The sequence below is a fragment of the Solanum tuberosum genome, unplaced genomic scaffold, assembly GCF_000226075.1.
Source record: "Solanum tuberosum cultivar DM 1-3 516 R44 unplaced genomic scaffold, SolTub_3.0 scf00453, whole genome shotgun sequence".
NCBI classification, from domain to species: domain Eukaryota; kingdom Viridiplantae; phylum Streptophyta; class Magnoliopsida; order Solanales; family Solanaceae; genus Solanum; species Solanum tuberosum.
This window is the reverse complement of record NW_006239393.1, coordinates 31,368-48,689: the sequence shown is the minus strand read 5'-3', so window position 1 is coordinate 48,689 and position 17,322 is coordinate 31,368. Positions and strand designations below refer to the sequence as shown.

The following is a 17,322-nucleotide window of genomic DNA, read 5'->3' as shown; positions in this document are numbered from 1 at the left end:
GTGAAACTATAGACCAGAACTCTTCGAGGTTCTATGGCTTTCCTTGGGAGCAATTTTTTTGGAGAATAAGTGATAAAGGAGATGTGATAAGCTTGAGTGCTTTAGAGGTCCCTTTTGGACCTTTTCACCTAATAAATTGGAGAAATAATATGGTCCTTTACTTTTAAGCAAGTAGGTGTATCACCTCCTTAATTTCTGCCACAAGTTTTTAAGTAGGTGGATCACCTACTTGCCCTTTTCACTTAAAAAAGGCAGTCCACTAATTCTAAGTAGGTGCATCACCTACTTGCCCTTTTCACTTAGAATGCAGTCCACTAATTCTAAGTAGGAGCATCACCTACTTGCCCTTTTCACTTAGAATGCAGTCCACTAATTCTAAGTAGGTGTATCACCTACTTGTCACCTACTAGCATAGTTTAGTCAAGCAAGCACCTACACTTATTTTACAACATTTTCCCAATCTTAGTTTCTTTACAAGACCGTAACACTAATATGCACTTGACTACTTTGACTCTTACATCAAATACCACCTTTTACTATCTCACTTTAAACCTATTCTATTATCACTAGTTGCATAGGAATCCGAGTCCATAACTCTACCACAAGGCAACGTAGAATACGGGGTGTTACAAATTCCTCCAATCTTCCAAGATTTGTGAGGGATTTATAATCAAGGTATGATATCTTATTCATCCATGGATTCTTCCATCCATGGAGCCCCCTAGTGAACCCCAATTCTAGTTAGGGTTTCTTCCTATATTGTGGGTATTGTTGTATGTTGATTCAATTGAGTGGATAATGATCAATTATGATAGAATTAGTAGTGAATCATGTTATTATGAAGATATTACATGTTTTATATGTCTAACCCTAGTCTGATTGATGAAATTGAAGTAATGTGGGTTTATGCCTTGTGAAGGGAAATTGAGGATTCATAGATGATCTTCTAGAATTGGTGATATGTATAGTAATTGTTCATGAATAAAAGCATGTAGACATGAATTGAATTAGAATAAGGTATATGTTTGATCATGACTAGTAAGGCTTGAGATTGAACCTTTATGATGGTATATGACTAGAATCACTTAAGAGTGAAACATGTGCTTAGAATGCCTTGAAATCTAGGTAGGTATGATGATTATAAGAAGTAAAACTTTAAGAGTAAGGTTTGTAGTCATGAATGTTGATTGCTAGGGCTTTGAGAGTAAAGCTAATATGTTGAGTTATGTATGTAATGGCTTTGAGAGTGAAGCCTATATGAGAATGGTAGACTAGTAGATATCATTGTTGTGGAAGGACTTCACCCACCTCATCTACCTTATGAATGTTTGAATTCATAAAGTGATAGAATCACTTGAAACATGGATTGGTTGTCAAGGACACCCCTCCATGAGTCATGAGTTAAGTAAGCCTTAATAACTAGTCTAAGAGGTGTATGGTTGGCCCAAATGGATATTGACAATGAGATGGAGGTTCACACATAGTCGGGTCCGAGTCTCCAAGATAAAGGATGCTCACACCTAGTTGAGTTCAGGCTTCCAAAGTAAAAGGGGAACTCTCACATAGTAGAGTCCGAGTTTTCCCAAAGTAGGTCTCATGGGATGGAAACCTTCACATAGAGAAGTCTGAATTTCTAGTAGATATCTTCGTATCCAATGAACTAAGACATACTTGAAAAGGTATCTCCAAGTGTCAAAAGCATTAATGAACTAAGACATGCTTAATGAAGTATCTCCAAGTGTTCAAACATAATGAACTAAGACATGCTTGAGGAAGCATCTCCAAGTGTCCAAATACCTAATGAACTTAGACATGCTTAATAAAGTATCTCATAGTGTTCAAGTTAATAATGAACTTAAACATGCTTGAAGAAGTATCTCATAGTGTTCAAAAGTAAAGAAGATGGACTAAGATGTGCTTAAAGAAGTATCTCCTAGTGTTCCAATGTCTTAAAAGAAGGATTTGTCCCCAATCAAGAAGTATGAATATGATGACCTAAAAGTGGTACTTAGTATGGATGGGATTATGGGGTCTTATCCATGCATTGCACAAGTATGACTTAAGGTTACCTAGAAAGTGTTTCTCTTATATGATGTATGTTTAAGTAGGATTGTGCTATAGTTGCCTTCCTTGTTATGATTGACTAAAGGTGAGAGATTCCCTTGTCTATGAGAATTAAGCTAAGGATGAGATCACAGATGTAGGTATGTATGATGGCCTAAGGTGGTACTTAGTGTGGGTGAGATTATGGGGTCTTATCCATGCATTGCACAAATATGACTAAAAGCTACTTATGAAGTGTTCTTGTTATGATATGAAGGACTAAGGGTTGACTAATGCTTATATTATGCCTATGTTGGAGACTATGCTTATGACTATGTTTTTGTCTCTTATGCTTATAGTTTATGTTTCATGAAATATCTCTTATGATTATGGCATATGACTTATGTTGACTAACCCTTATGTGCTAGCTATCATATTTAGTACTTTTGTACTAACGCATACTCTTGCCTACATTCTCATCAAATGTAGGGTCTGTCGATTTTGAGTTCCAGTCTTGTGGCTAGGTTTCTAGAAGAGCAAGGAGTTGAAGACTTGGTGAGTCCTCATAGCATCGAAGATTTGATCACCTTTCCTTATGTCTTTCTTTTATGTTTTAGACTTTTGTATGGGCTGTGTCCCAAAGATATTCATGTTCTAGATGGTTTGATACAAGTGTAATAAGACTTCCGCTTTGCTTTTATAAAGTCTTTGATTGTATGGAAAATGTTTTAAAATTCCGCACTTTTCTATTATCTTATGTTATGATATGCTAAGTGGCTTACATGGAGTCCTTCGGGGTTCTATGTGCCATGTTACATCTAGGGTGTACCCCTGTGTCGTGACACCCTATTTGTGAAATTCAATAGGTATGTTATTGTTGAAATGTGATAAGTATTTTTTGAGGTGAAAGTCTATTGTAAATAGTCTCTCTACCTTCATAAAAATAAGAATAAGATTGTGTATACATCATTTTCTCTAGACCTTATTTATAGGAGATTACACTGAATATGTTATTCTATGTATAAGTACCAAGTACTTATTTGGGGGGGGGGGGGGGACCAGTCAGTGGAGAGCAGGGTGGCACTAGGGTGATGATTCCTGCAAGGCTCACATTATATACATGAGGCACAGTGCACTTATATCACTCCCAAAAATAGAAAATTTCATTTCTTTGTCTTCAAAATTTGCATAAAAAGAAGACTTCTATATATATAGTGCTGTAATTATAGGGGGTTCAATTTGTAGAAAACAAACGGATATGGCACAGATTAGGTAGTTAGGTAGGGTATATACATTTTGCTATATGGGCCAAATTTTGGACTAGCTAGGGACACTTTAATTTGTATGAACCTTAAGGCCCTTCTGATGTGAATCATTTTTTTTTTCTCATTTGGGGTTCGATATTCAAATTGAAACTCCACTAAATTTGGATTTGCCCTGGAAAGCCTCACATTGGAGAGATAAAGCGCTCCCTAACAAAGGCGACTCCATTTAGTTAAGGATAAAAGAATATTTATCACTCCACTAGAATCCTTGTTGGTGCGAATCATTCTATTATTGATATTCATTCATGTTTGTTAGACAATGTTAGGGGTGGACAGCTAATGATGCATATGGAAAGTAGTTATTAATTAATATTTAGTTATTTTAATCATAAATTTGATAATAATTAATAAGGGTAAAAATGGAAAGTTATGCCTAATTTATGTCTTAATCTTCTTTTCTTAAAGGGTGTAAAACACCTCAACAATTCAATTAATTTGAAATGGAGGGGTATTTAATTTTATTTTACCAATATTAGAGTAGCATGAGTCTTACCAAAATTTCAAAAAGCGCTCGAGTCTCGACAATTAATACTGTAAGTAAATATAAATCCTCTCTTGGTTTTTATTTATTTTTTATTTTTACTAAAAATAAATATTTTTTAATATCTGTCATTTCATAAAATCAATGCATAAATGACTCTATTTTTTCTATTTTACATTTAAAAGTTATTAGCCTTAAAATTATGCATTTGACTAGTAGAGAAAAAATTAAGTAACTAAATCATGTTCATTCGTCAAAATAATTAAAAAATTGACTTCAAAAGTACAAACACTAAAATAAAAGTATAATAATAAATTTACCTATTTTAATAATAATAATAATAATAATAATAGTAATAGTTTGATAGTGTGATTTAATGGTAACGTAACGTACCAATAATAAATTGTGGAAAGTAAAAGTAAGAGAAAAATATGAAAAACAGAATAGAGACACAAAATAGGAATATATTATGTACAATGCGTCAAAGTATGAAGCAGACAACACATGAACACACAATAATGATCGACTCCCACTTATAAATATTATTTTTTTTTGTTAAAAGGGAACGAAAGCATTATTTTTATTCGTTCACTATTTTAAAATTAATTCTTATTTGTACTTATCACTTTTTAATATATTAAAAGAACTTTACTTTTAACATCAATTAAAATGATATTATGATAAAACATTCCTAATCAAATGTTATTTCTTAAATATGTACAAAGTTTAAAGTGGATCAGTAAAAATGTTAATGAAGGTAGTAACTTTTATTTGTTGTATATTTACTTTGTTGATGTGTTTGTAATTTATAATCTTAAAGAATAATTATTAGAATAAAATACAGGAAAAAAATTAATTCTATTTTAAATTAACAAATAATTTATAGTAATTATTTTTAAAAATGACGATAAATAATTTAAAACGGAGGAAGTATTAACTGTATTAATAATTAATATTAATACCACTAATGATAATGAAAGTGTTAGTATCCTACATGAAAAGGACATGATTGACTACTTTCGTATAATTTGACAATGAATTGAATGGAATATTATTTTTTTCTACATATTTGTTTTTGTTGTTAATAATGTCTTAAATTATTAAACAGTTATATAATGCTGAAAAGAGAAAAACAAAAAGAATTGAATTCTCCTCTTTCTTCTCTTCCACAAAAATTGAAAAAAAAAAGCAGCTCTTTTATTAATATATATAATTTTTCTTTATTTCAAGTATAAAGTTTATTTAATGAAAAAAAATACTTTTAAAATTTATTATTTTAAATATATTATAATAGTTATATTACTATTAAAATATTTAATATGAAAATTAAATTAATTTCAAATACATAAATGTATCATTCTTTTCAAATATCTTTTGACTATGGAAAGAAATTGTAAAGTAAACGATGACTTTTTTATTTTTTTGGTACTTAATTGATTTTTGAGGAACAAAATAATTGTCCCAAAGTATAAAAATAAAAAAAGTTGGGACCTTTTCTCTAGTCTCCATATGAAAAAGACAATTCAGTACTCAGTAGATTCAAAATATCCTTTAAAAGCTAGAGCTATTTAATATACAATAAGAAACAAAATAATCACAAGACTAGAATTATTTCAATTTTAAACGTAAAATTTTAAAAAATATAGAAGTTTTTTTAAAGGTTACACTCATGGAGCTTTAAATATATTTTTAAGTCCACATACAAATTCTAACTTCTAAATATTCATTTTCAATCGAACTTCAAACACTATATTTTTTTAATGACAATCAATTCATGTCCGATGCTTATTTTACCGATAATTAATATAGAATATTACGAATAAATAGTTGAGTGTTATCACATTTTACGTGAATGTGAAAGAGAGAGTGAGCTGATCTTCTTCTATCCTCTTGTTTTTTTAAGTAGTATTATTTAGTTATCACGTAGTTTCTTACCTTTCACGTATATTGTTATTTATTGTTGTATTTATTTATTATCTTGCTATTTTATTGTTTCTTTTCAAATAATTTTACACGACGTGTGATAAGTGTATTTTTTGAGTCAATGGTCTTTCAAAAACAATCTTTTTTACTTTATAATCGTGAGATTACATTCAACGTGTTATCATTACACTGAATATGTTTAACATTACATAAGGATGAAGAACGAATCAATCTATTCAAATATTAAATATTCATTAAAACAATACAATACGATACAACCATCCAAACAGAGTGTCAAATTTTTTTAAAATTATTTTAGTTTCTAATGTATATATTCAAAAATTTCGTATAAATACACATTTATTATATATCTGTTTGATAAAGACACGTGAACATTTCTTCTTCTTCTCCACCATTTCTGCTCTGCTCACTCTTTCCCCTCCACCATTGAAGAAACATGCGTTTTCTTCTCCTCTTCTTCCTTTCCCTTATTCTCCATTTCCATCTCCTCCACTTCACCACCGCAAAACCACCTTACGTGCCGGAATACCGGGCATTACTCTCCCTGAAAACTTCCATTACCGATGACCCACAATCTGCTCTTCTTTCATGGAATATCTCAACAAGTCATTGTACATGGAGAGGTGTCACGTGCGACCGGTATCGTCACGTGACTTCTCTCGACATCTCTGGTTTTAATCTCACCGGTACTCTCACGCCGGAAGTTGGTCATCTCCGTTTTTTGCTCAATCTTTCTGTAGCTGTTAACCAGTTCTCTGGACCCATTCCTATAGAGCTCTCGTTTATACCAAATCTGAGTTACCTTAACCTCTCTAACAACATTTTCAATTTGAGTTTCCCTCCCCAGCTTACCCATCTCCGGTACTTGAAAGTTCTCGATATTTATAATAACAATATGACCGGTGACCTTCCGGTTGGGGTTTACAATTTGACTAATCTTCGACATCTTCATTTGGGTGGCAATTTTTTTAGTGGCAGTATTCCACCGGAGTATGGTAGATTCCCATTCCTAGAATACCTTGCAGTTTCTGGAAATGCGCTCGTCGGTATGATACCACCGGAGATCGGAAATATTACCACACTTCGTGAGCTTTACATTGGATACTACAACACGTTTTCCGGTGGGTTACCGGCGGAAATAGGGAACTTGTCGGAGCTCATTCGGTTAGATGCTGCAAACTGTGGACTTTCCGGTGAGATTCCGCCGGAGATAGGGAAGCTTCAGAAATTAGATACACTGTTCTTGCAAGTGAATGGTCTTTCTGGGTCTGTTACACCGGAATTGGGGAATTTAAAAAGCTTGAAATCTTTAGATCTATCAAACAATATGCTCTCCGGTGAAATACCGTTCACATTCACAGAGCTGAAGAATCTAACCCTGCTAAATCTTTTCCGTAACAAGCTTTACGGGTCGATACCGGAGTTCATAGAAGATTTGCCAAAACTGGAAGTATTGCAGCTTTGGGAAAACAACTTTACCGGAAGTATTCCACAAGGTTTAGGCAAAAACAGTAAGTTAACAAACGTTGACATCAGTACCAACAAATTAACCGGAAATTTGCCCCCAAACATGTGTTCCGGCAACAAGTTACAGACGTTGATCACTCTCGGAAACTTCTTGTTTGGCCCAATTCCAGAATCTTTAGGTGAGTGTCAATCACTTAATAGGATTAGAATGGGAGAAAATTTTCTAAATGGGTCTATTCCAAAAGGGCTATTCAGTTTGCCGAAGCTTTCACAAGTAGAACTTCAAGATAATCTTCTCACTGGTACATTTCCAGTGACTGGTTCTGTTTCATCAAGTCTTGGACAGATTTGTCTGTCGAATAATCGTTTCACGGGGCCTTTGCCATCGAGCATTGGAAATTTTACTGGTGTTCAAAAGTTGCTTCTTGATGGGAACAAGTTTTCTGGTCAAATTCCAGCTGAATTAGGGAAATTGCAGCAGCTGTCGAAAATGGATTTTAGTGGTAACAGTTTTTCAGGCCTGATTCCACCGGAGATAAGCCGGTGCAAGGCTTTAACTTATGTTGATCTTAGTAGGAATAAGCTATCTGGTGAAGTTCCTACTGAGATCACTGGTATGAGGATACTGAATTACTTGAATGTATCGCGGAATCAGTTAGTTGGGAGTATTCCTGCACCTATTGCAGCAATGCAGAGTTTAACCTCGGTTGATTTTTCGTATAACAACTTATCTGGATTGGTTCCGGGTACTGGTCAGTTCAGTTACTTCAATTACACATCATTTATTGGTAATCCAGATCTTTGCGGACCCTATTTGGGTCCTTGCAAAGAAGGTATTGTTGATGGGGTTAGTCGACCTCATGAGAGAGGTGCATTTTCGCCTTCTATGAAGCTTTTACTTGTTATCGGGTTGCTTGTTTGCTCGATTGTGTTTGCTATTGCTGCAATTATTAAGGCTAGATCGTTAAAGAAGGCGAGTCAGGCTCGTGCCTGGAAGCTTACTGCTTTCCAACGCCTGGATTTCACTTGTGATGATGTATTGGAATGTTTGAAAGAGGATAACATTATTGGTAAAGGAGGTGCTGGAATAGTATACAAGGGGGTAATGCCAAATGGTGAACTTGTTGCTGTTAAAAGGTTGCCGGTTATGAGCCGTGGTTCTTCCCATGATCACGGGTTTAATGCCGAGATACAGACACTTGGGAGTATTCGACATAGACATATTGTTAGATTATTGGGATTTTGCTCAAATCATGAAACAAATCTTTTGGTTTATGAGTACATGCCTAATGGGAGCCTTGGTGAAATGCTTCATGGAAAGAAAGGTGGTCACTTGCATTGGGATACCAGGTATAAGATAGCATTGGAGGCTGCAAAGGGACTTTGTTATCTTCATCACGATTGCTCGCCTTTGATCCTCCATCGTGATGTAAAATCAAACAACATTCTTCTGGATTCCAGCTTCGAAGCTCACGTTGCTGATTTTGGGCTTGCCAAGTTTTTGCAAGACTCGGGAACATCAGAATGCATGTCTGCTATTGCTGGTTCTTATGGCTACATTGCACCAGGTATGCTCTCAAATCTTTACTTCTTTGTAGTCTTGGTTTTGATGTGTGTTGTTCCTTTCAAAAGAAGTTTATTATTGTTGTAAGTTGACAACTAAAATTGTGATTTATCAGTCTCTTCAAGTGTTTATTATGGTACTTCTTGATCCTTTAAAGCTGGTAATGATCAGTCTCCTTGTTAAAACATGGAACAACATGACACGAATATCAGTCCTTGATTGGTAGTTAACAAGAACAACAACAACAATGATAACTACGTGTCGAAAATGAATGCCTCTGTTCATAGATGAGCTGCTAACTGGTGCTTTGATGAATTCAAATTTGGTTACTTGCTGTTTGGCGTTAAGTTGTTTCATTTTGACTTACAAAGTTTGCTTATTGCTTGAAACACAATCTCTCTTTTTTTGTATGTGCCTAATTTCGTTTTCATTTGAACTGTGCAGAATATGCATACACACTCAAGGTAGATGAGAAGAGTGATGTATACAGCTTTGGTGTGGTTCTGTTAGAATTGGTGAGCGGGAAAAAGCCAGTTGGGGAATTTGGTGATGGCGTTGACATAGTCCAATGGGTAAGGAGGATGACCGATGGGAAAAAAGAAGGAGTTCTAAAGATCCTTGATCCAAGACTCTCAACAGTTCCCCTTCATGAGGTGATGCATGTGTTCTATGTTGCAATGCTGTGTGTCGAAGAGCAAGCTGTTGAACGCCCCAAAATGCGTGAGGTTGTGCAAATGCTAACTGAGCTTCCCAAGCCATCTGGTCCAAAAACAGAAGATTCAACAATCACCGAGTCGCCCCCATCATCAGGTCCTGCATTAGAGTCTCCCACTTCGACTCCCGGAGACACGAAAGACCAGTACCACCATCAGCCATCACCTCAATCTCCTCCACCTGACCTACTCAGCATATGACCTACAATGTTCCCTTCTAATAGAGGATGTAGTTCTCTTCCTTTAGTTTTATTATCAGTTTTATTGGGGGTTGGTTTATTTATTAGGCTATAAGCTTTTCCTAGGAAGTGAGTTTCATTGTACAGTAAGATTGGCTAAGGTATCTGAGTAACTTTATCCTTCAAATTTTCCCATTTGCTGTTTAGCTTTTTGATATTGAAAGAATCACCACTAGCCACATTTCATCATTACTAGAAATTGGAAGTCCATGCTCTTCTGGTGTTTAAAAAAAGAGGAAGACTATTGAAATTTGTAGTCTAAAATAATCCTTACTTTCTTCTATCGCTTACTAGCTGGATGCCTTATATACTTACTGTTTCTATTGATGGAAAGACCGAAGTACGTCTCCCTATAGCTTTGACTGCCAGAGGTGGGGAAGAAGTGGGGGTGATTGGGCCCTATCACAAAATGAGCTAGTTAGCAACTTGTCAAAGCTCGGTGGCAGGTTTTATCGGAAAAAGAATGTTTTTCAATGGGATATTTGTGTGGTGGTAAATTATTTAAGGGTCAAAGGCAAATTTCATAAGTAAAATCATTTCTAATTATAGTAAGGTAACATTTTTTTTGGAATGAATTCAAAAAGAAAGGGTGTCACATAAAATGGGATAGAAGGAATATCACATTTTGTCCAACGTTCTTCCTAACTCACACCAGGTTGACATGGGTAGGTTTGACGCGGGGTAATGGTAGGCCAAAGAAGTACCATAGAGGTGATTAGATAAGATATGACATAACTCTAGCTTATCGAAGACATGACTTTAGATTGACAGAAATGAAGATTGCGAATTAGGGTAAAAGATAGTTGAGAGTTGTCTTGGTGGATAGATATTATTAGCATTATTTGCATAGTTCTTCAATTATTGCTATCACTTATTTTTTGTGCTTTGTTTATCATATTATTCTGATATGTACTACTATATGTTACGTTTTCTCTATTATTTATTATGTCTTATTTGCTAATGCCTTATTCTACCTCTGTTTTGTCTCTAAACTCTATTGTGTTATGTATTGCTTGAGTCGAAGGTCTTTAAAAAACAATATTTTCAACTCTTGTTTGTTTAACTTTTTATTACCACTGCTAGTATATATTAATGTGATCTAACAGCACAATAAATTATAGTCTGAAACTGGGCGGCTAGTAGATCTACAACTCCATATCAAACTTCAAGAAGAGTTTCTACTTTCTCTCTGTTTCAAATTATCTATCGTTACTTTTAAAAACGGTCTCCATTTATTTATCATTTTAGAAGTTCAAAATAAAATTAATTTTTTTCTAATTCTATCCTTAATAGTATTAATTATTCTTGAAAGTATAAACATTTTAGTTATAAGGTAATGATACATAACTAAAAGAAAAATAATTTTAAAAGAACAAATGAAAAGAAAAACACAACAAATAATTCGAATTCGAAACGAAGGGAGCATTAGTTGTGACTACCAATTAGTTGGCTCAATTTTAAATACACATCTGGGTTAGTGAGTAGTATAGATAAATGTGTACTGTATATTTCTATTATTAGTAGTAATTAGATTAGTTGTTTGGCCCCTAGAAGAGTGAGATTTGACTAAAGAGTACTTTTGCAGTGTCTTACAATACCAAGATTAATTAATATAAGTCGATATGAGTTGAGGTGTCGTAGTGATATTATTTTATTTTTAATTAATAAAAATTTCGAGTTTAAGCTTTACTCATAATTTTTTTTTTGTTAAGAGGGTCATTTCCGAATATATTTTAAAGTGTGCAATTTAAATTTAATTAAAACTTTATTGCTGACTTCAAACACTAGATGAGAAATCGAAAATAAATAAATTGGTGGATATAGTACTTGATAGACTGACAAAGTCCTTGGCTTCTCAACTTTCAATGACTTGCTAACAAATTTGTGCCAATTTCAATTATTTTATGCTACTGCTAATTATTTATTAAAATATATTTTGATTATTAATTGTTTTATTTGTTATTTAAATAATAATGATATTTCAGATAGAAAAAGAAAGAATTTATGATTGAGGTGATTGTCTTGATAAATAGTTCCAATGGAAAATTCACATACATATGATATGTTTAATTTAAAATTTGAAAAATTAAAGTACTTTAGATGTGTTTTTAAATATTAACTCTATTAAATTAAATATGTGCCTATCTTTCGCTAGTACAAATATTAAATACTTCTTCGTCAATCGTTATTTATTTATATTTAACTTGACATATCAATAAAAAATAATAAATCAAATAATTATTTTACTATACCAACCCTATTTATTATATTACTCTCTCTGATAATTTGTTTGTATGATTTTGATTTGATTTGAAATTTTAAAAAATAAAGGAGATTTTTTAATCTTGTGATATTAAGCTAAAGAATGTTGAATGCACCAAAATATATTTTAATCTTGTGGTTTTAAACATGCTATGTGGAAAATTAGAATTAAAAAGTTGCCAAAAAAGAAGAAGAATAATGACATTTTTAATAATAAACTAAAAATGAAAGTAACGTAAATAAAATGAAACAAAGAGAGTATACTGTATAAGTCATCTAAAATGTTGAAAAACGAATAGTATTTACAATAAAGGTAAAATAAATATAAAATGATAAACAATCTCTTAATTTTTCAAATTGAACAAGTAAACTAAATATCTATTTTTAATATAATGGGAAACTAAAAATAAATGAAGAGATTAGTTATTTTGTAATCAAGAATTAGACATATGAAATAAGTTACCTGATGTTTGTTTCTGCTTAGCTTAAAATTTACTCCATCCGTTTATTTTTAGTTGTCATGGTGTCCTTTTTCAGAGTCAATCGATAAGAATTTCGGCTAATATTTTATGATATATTTTTTCATCATATTGATATATAAAAAATTATAAGTTGTAGTACTTTTCGTATAGTTTTTGAATATCTAAATCTTTTGTTTAAAGTATCGAATTAATGTAATATAATTTAACTTTGAAAATTAGTTAAATTGACTTTCGAAAAGCATAACATGACAACAAAAAATAGATGGAATGAGTATTTATTAGTTTAACCATAAGCAACATAATTAATTCAAATCTTGTCCATCCTTGATTACATGAATATAATGGAAATTAATAACATTATGAGCATAACAAAGCACATCATCAAATTGAAATAATAGAGCAAAAGAGAGAATTTTATTGAGTTTGTCATGTGCAATTAGGTGTATTAGCACAAAAATTAAATGACATTTTACTGAATTTGACAAATCTTTAATTTAAGATCACAAATTTAATTATTTTTTTTAAAAATTCGTATCAAATTAAAATAGATTAAATAAATTGAACCAAATCAATATAGTTGTTGGGGACTTTTTCAGTAGGGGTTTGCTTTAAGATGTTTGCATTTTGTCATACACATGCCTCATATACTGCATAAAAGGCCTTCCCTTTCCTTGTTTGCAAAGCAAGATTTTACTTTTGGTTGATAGTCCCTCTTAATTTATGTGATTAGGTACATAGTTTTGAAAAATCAAGTTGAAATTTGTGGTCAACAATAACTTATTATTTCATTAATTAGTGATAAAATAAAAAATTTAAAGTTAAATTATGTCTAAATAAAAAAATGTTAAGTTCAATTGAACTCGTACCCTTGGTTGATGTTTTGTTTAATAGATTAATCTTTTAAATTGTTTGTTTAAGTTGGGATATGACACATACTTATAGCATAGGTTTCAAGTTCGTGCTTCTGGAACAATTAAATTTTCTATTTTAAAATTAATTGAAACAGTGACTTATGATATAAATAAAAGAAAATGCTACTATCTTTTTTCAAAGATGATTGAGTTGCCAGTTAAGATCAAATTGAGATGTTTAAATGTATTCTTTCAAAATTAGAATATTTACTTACCTGTTAAAGTCAAATTTGAGTGTTATGCCAAAACTATAAGTAACATTTGTATTTAATACTACATAAATTTTCTGATAACTAATAATCTATATGTTCCAATTTATGTGCACTTTTCATTTTTCGAGAATCAAACCATTTAACTTTAACTAGAAATTTGTGTATGAAATCTTCAATTTTTTTGAAATGAAATCTATATATGTAAATTACGTAAAAAGTACGATAAGTCACAATAATTAATAATTCAAAATGTTAATATGATCTATGAAAAACTCACAATAAAAAATAAACTTGTTTGAATTTCGAAATCCAAAATGTGCCACATAAAATAAGATGAAAAGAATATTTATATTATTAATATCTGCATAACTTGAATTCGTTGAATTAATGTTTTGACATGACAAAAAAAGTATATGAATAATGAAAGCATGCATGTCGGATTAATAATAGACAAATGTACAAACATTTTGATTGATTTGATTCCCTTGGTAGGACATGACACTCAACAAATCAGATCATTGTACAGTTTAATTTTGCATAACACTATTTTTTGTTTTCCAGTCTGTTAGGAAAAAAAAGATTCCTACTTATATTTATTTTTTAAAAGATTATTTAGTTGTGATTTTCTAATATTTTTCCCCTTAATAACATACTCTTAGGCTTAGTTCACATAATAGTTGAGTGAGAATTGTAGTATAGAGATTATTTATATTTTGATTAGTAATGAAATATTATTATGTTTAATATTCCGCGTAACGTCAAATTGATATTCAAGAATTCAATTATTTTCTTTTATTTAAAATTTAAAATTCATAAATTCAAAATCCCGCTTCCATGTCGATAATTAGGGGTAGATTTATGTATAAAAAATGGATCACGATGATCATCCAACTAAACTCGATATATTCCTTGTATAATTCTTGAAGACTTTATATTATATATTAGCTAAAGAACCCATGCTCAAATTGATGAGATTGTTTATTGGTCTGAGGGCTTATTTTCAACACTTGGGTCTTTAAGTTCGATCCCTTGCAGCAACTTGGATCTCTAAGCACTCGTAACCGTAAGTAATGATGTTATTATAGAATGTTTTCAAAATATGAAGCCTCGTCAGGTAGAATTGTAAACTAATTATATGTTTTGTGATAATGTTATTTATTATCTTTGTAAAATTTTAAATCTTATCTTTAAAGCAATAATGTACCTGTCTTTTGGAAATCCTAAATTCACCGCTATCGGTAAATGTAATTTGCACATGCAGTAAAAATTGAGTGTTGCATACTGAAGATTTGTAAGTATTCGAAGCCTACAGAGTACTAGTGTTAGGTAAAAAAAAAAAACAAAATTTCACAATAAATGGCTTTGTGAGTAGTGGTTGGGTGGCTGGTAATTAATTTGTTCATCCTTGTTGGAGAATAAATGCATTTTTTTTTAAAAAAAATTGTTCGATATTCATATTGAAATCCGACTAAATTTGAATATAGACAAGCACATTCAAACGAATATTCATATTGAAGTTTAATTAAATTTGAATTCAGACTGACACGTTCCAACATATATTCATATAGAAGTCTGATTAAACTTAAATTCAGATCAACACATTGAGGATAAAGCGTTCCCGATTGAAAAAAAAATGAAAATTAATTTGTTTGGTGAAAGAGTAAAGAATATATAGTTGTCTTTATGGTCAGACATGTCCGGCCTATATGATACAATATGGAATCATTGGTACAAGTACAACATTGTAACCTATTTATTGAGAACATGAGACAAAAAACAATTAATTACACTTTTGTACTAATTCACTTATTTGAATGTTTATAAATTTTTTTAAAAATATTTTGTATTGATTTTCTTCATTTATGAAATTGTTAATAGTTTTAAATTTTGTATTTTACGCATTTTCTCTTTATTCAAGAAGTGCGACAATAATAAAATTCGATCACAGTTTTGATACAGTAATAGATTAGTAACAAATTATTATTTTTCAAAAATATTAGTTATGAAAAAACTTAACAACAAATTAGTGATGAAATTTATAGCTAATTTTATTTTTTTAGTGTTAGATATAATAATATATAAAAAGGATAAGACAAACACTGTGAACAGAGAGTGCTCTCATCAGCCATTACCAATAGACTATATGCTTTTCTTCTTTTGACACATGATAGTTACTTGTAACAAGAAAATAATCATGCTCCATTTTTTTTCAAAATTTATTATTTGATCCTCTTGTCTTAGTTTACGTGATATTTTTAAAATTTTAAGATTTAAATAATTTTTTTATATAGAAAATATTTTTCATGCAAAATATTTATTCCATACTGGATGACACACATGTATCTTAAGATACTCCCTTTGTCTCAATAAGAATCACTTTTATAAATTCAAGACAACAAAATAAATACGTAATTATTTTTAACTATATTTTTATATTAAAGAATTTTTTTTTTCCTTAAAAGTGCTTAATTATTTTAAAAAATATTAAATAAATAGAAATAATTTAATAAACTATAGGTTAGATTTTTTTTTCTTTTTTAATAAACATGACATGAACAAATGCGATACTTATTTAAGATTATAGACAATAATATCCTCCTTCACAATAATATTTTTAAAGGGAGACATCGATAAATATTTTGAGACAGAGATTATTGCAATCAGTCAGAAACTTAAATTCGTTTAATAAGTCTTCCCCTTGTAAACAACCTCTATCTTTATTGGTTAATGCCCTGTTATATTTTTATAATATAGTAGCAATTAAGTTAGGTTGAAAACTTTATTGGTTTGATATCCTACTTTCCTTTGACTTGATTTAAATAAGAAAAAAAGGGAGATTAGGTGACGTTGGAAAAACAAAAAGATTGATGGATAAAATATTATGACTAATGACTTTGGCTTGGTTTAAAAACTTTTTATAATATTCCATACAAAAAGAATTAGTAAAAGTAAACAAAGCTGCAAAGGGAAGAGACATATTTATACTATATTGTACAAATTATGATTCATAATGGAACATAAAGTTGAGCGTGTGATGGAATATGTGGGGACTATCAACTTTATTTTATGTTATCCGAATATTCACTTCAAGTTATCTGTCGTATTTTTATTTTACAAACTCTTTAAAAAATATTAATTATGATTTTTTTTGACTAATTTATTTTTATTTATATTTTAAGAAATCATTTTTTTCATTAAATAGTAATTTTATTGAGATATTTTTAGTATTCAAGAATGATTTTACTAAGAACAAATTGGAAATAAATTAATTTTATCTTAAATTTTTGAAATAATAAATATTTTGAATAAACTATTTTTAAAAATTACAATAAATAATTTGAGACGTAGAGAATATATTCATGCAAGTGCGACCATACATAATGAAAACTGGGCTCCATGATCCATCCCTTCCTGCATTTTTTTTCCAATAATGCACCAAACTAAGAACAATTTTGGGGCAACCATTCTCTACATTTAAGATATATATATATTCATAGAGAGAAATTTTCGAATTTATGCATAAATAATGCAATATGAAAATGTTGGATTATGTGTGAAGGCTCGAATTATATTAATGATTTGTTAAGTCTTGTGTTTACTCTCCTGTATATATTACCCTTATTAATAAGTGACAGTTGGGGAGACGAACAAAGCACCAAAAGCTTGTACGGAGAGCTAC

At 30.9% G+C, this 17,322-nt stretch overlaps 1 protein-coding gene across 1 annotated transcript; it reads left to right on the top strand.

Moving 5' to 3' along the window:
- Positions 1-6,151: 6,151 nt before the first annotated feature.
- Positions 6,152-9,975, top strand: LOC102580156 (leucine-rich repeat receptor-like serine/threonine-protein kinase BAM1). The gene is made up of 2 exons (XM_006363945.2): positions 6,152-8,828; positions 9,269-9,975. The coding sequence occupies exons 1-2, from the start codon at positions 6,230-6,232 to the stop codon at positions 9,736-9,738; spliced, it is 3,069 nt and encodes a 1,022-aa protein (XP_006364007.1). The 5' UTR covers positions 6,152-6,229; the 3' UTR covers positions 9,739-9,975.
- Positions 9,976-17,322: the final 7,347 nt, after the last annotated feature.

Bases quoted from the DNA above. Each gene is read 5' to 3' on its own strand.
- LOC102580156 (XM_006363945.2), top strand. From the start codon at position 6,230: ATGCGTTTTCTTCTCCTCTTCTTCCTTTCCCTTATTCTCCATTTCCAT. The intron at 8,829-9,268 runs GTATGCTCTCAA...TGAACTGTGCAG, and splicing joins TTATGGCTACATTGCACCAG to AATATGCATACACACTCAAG.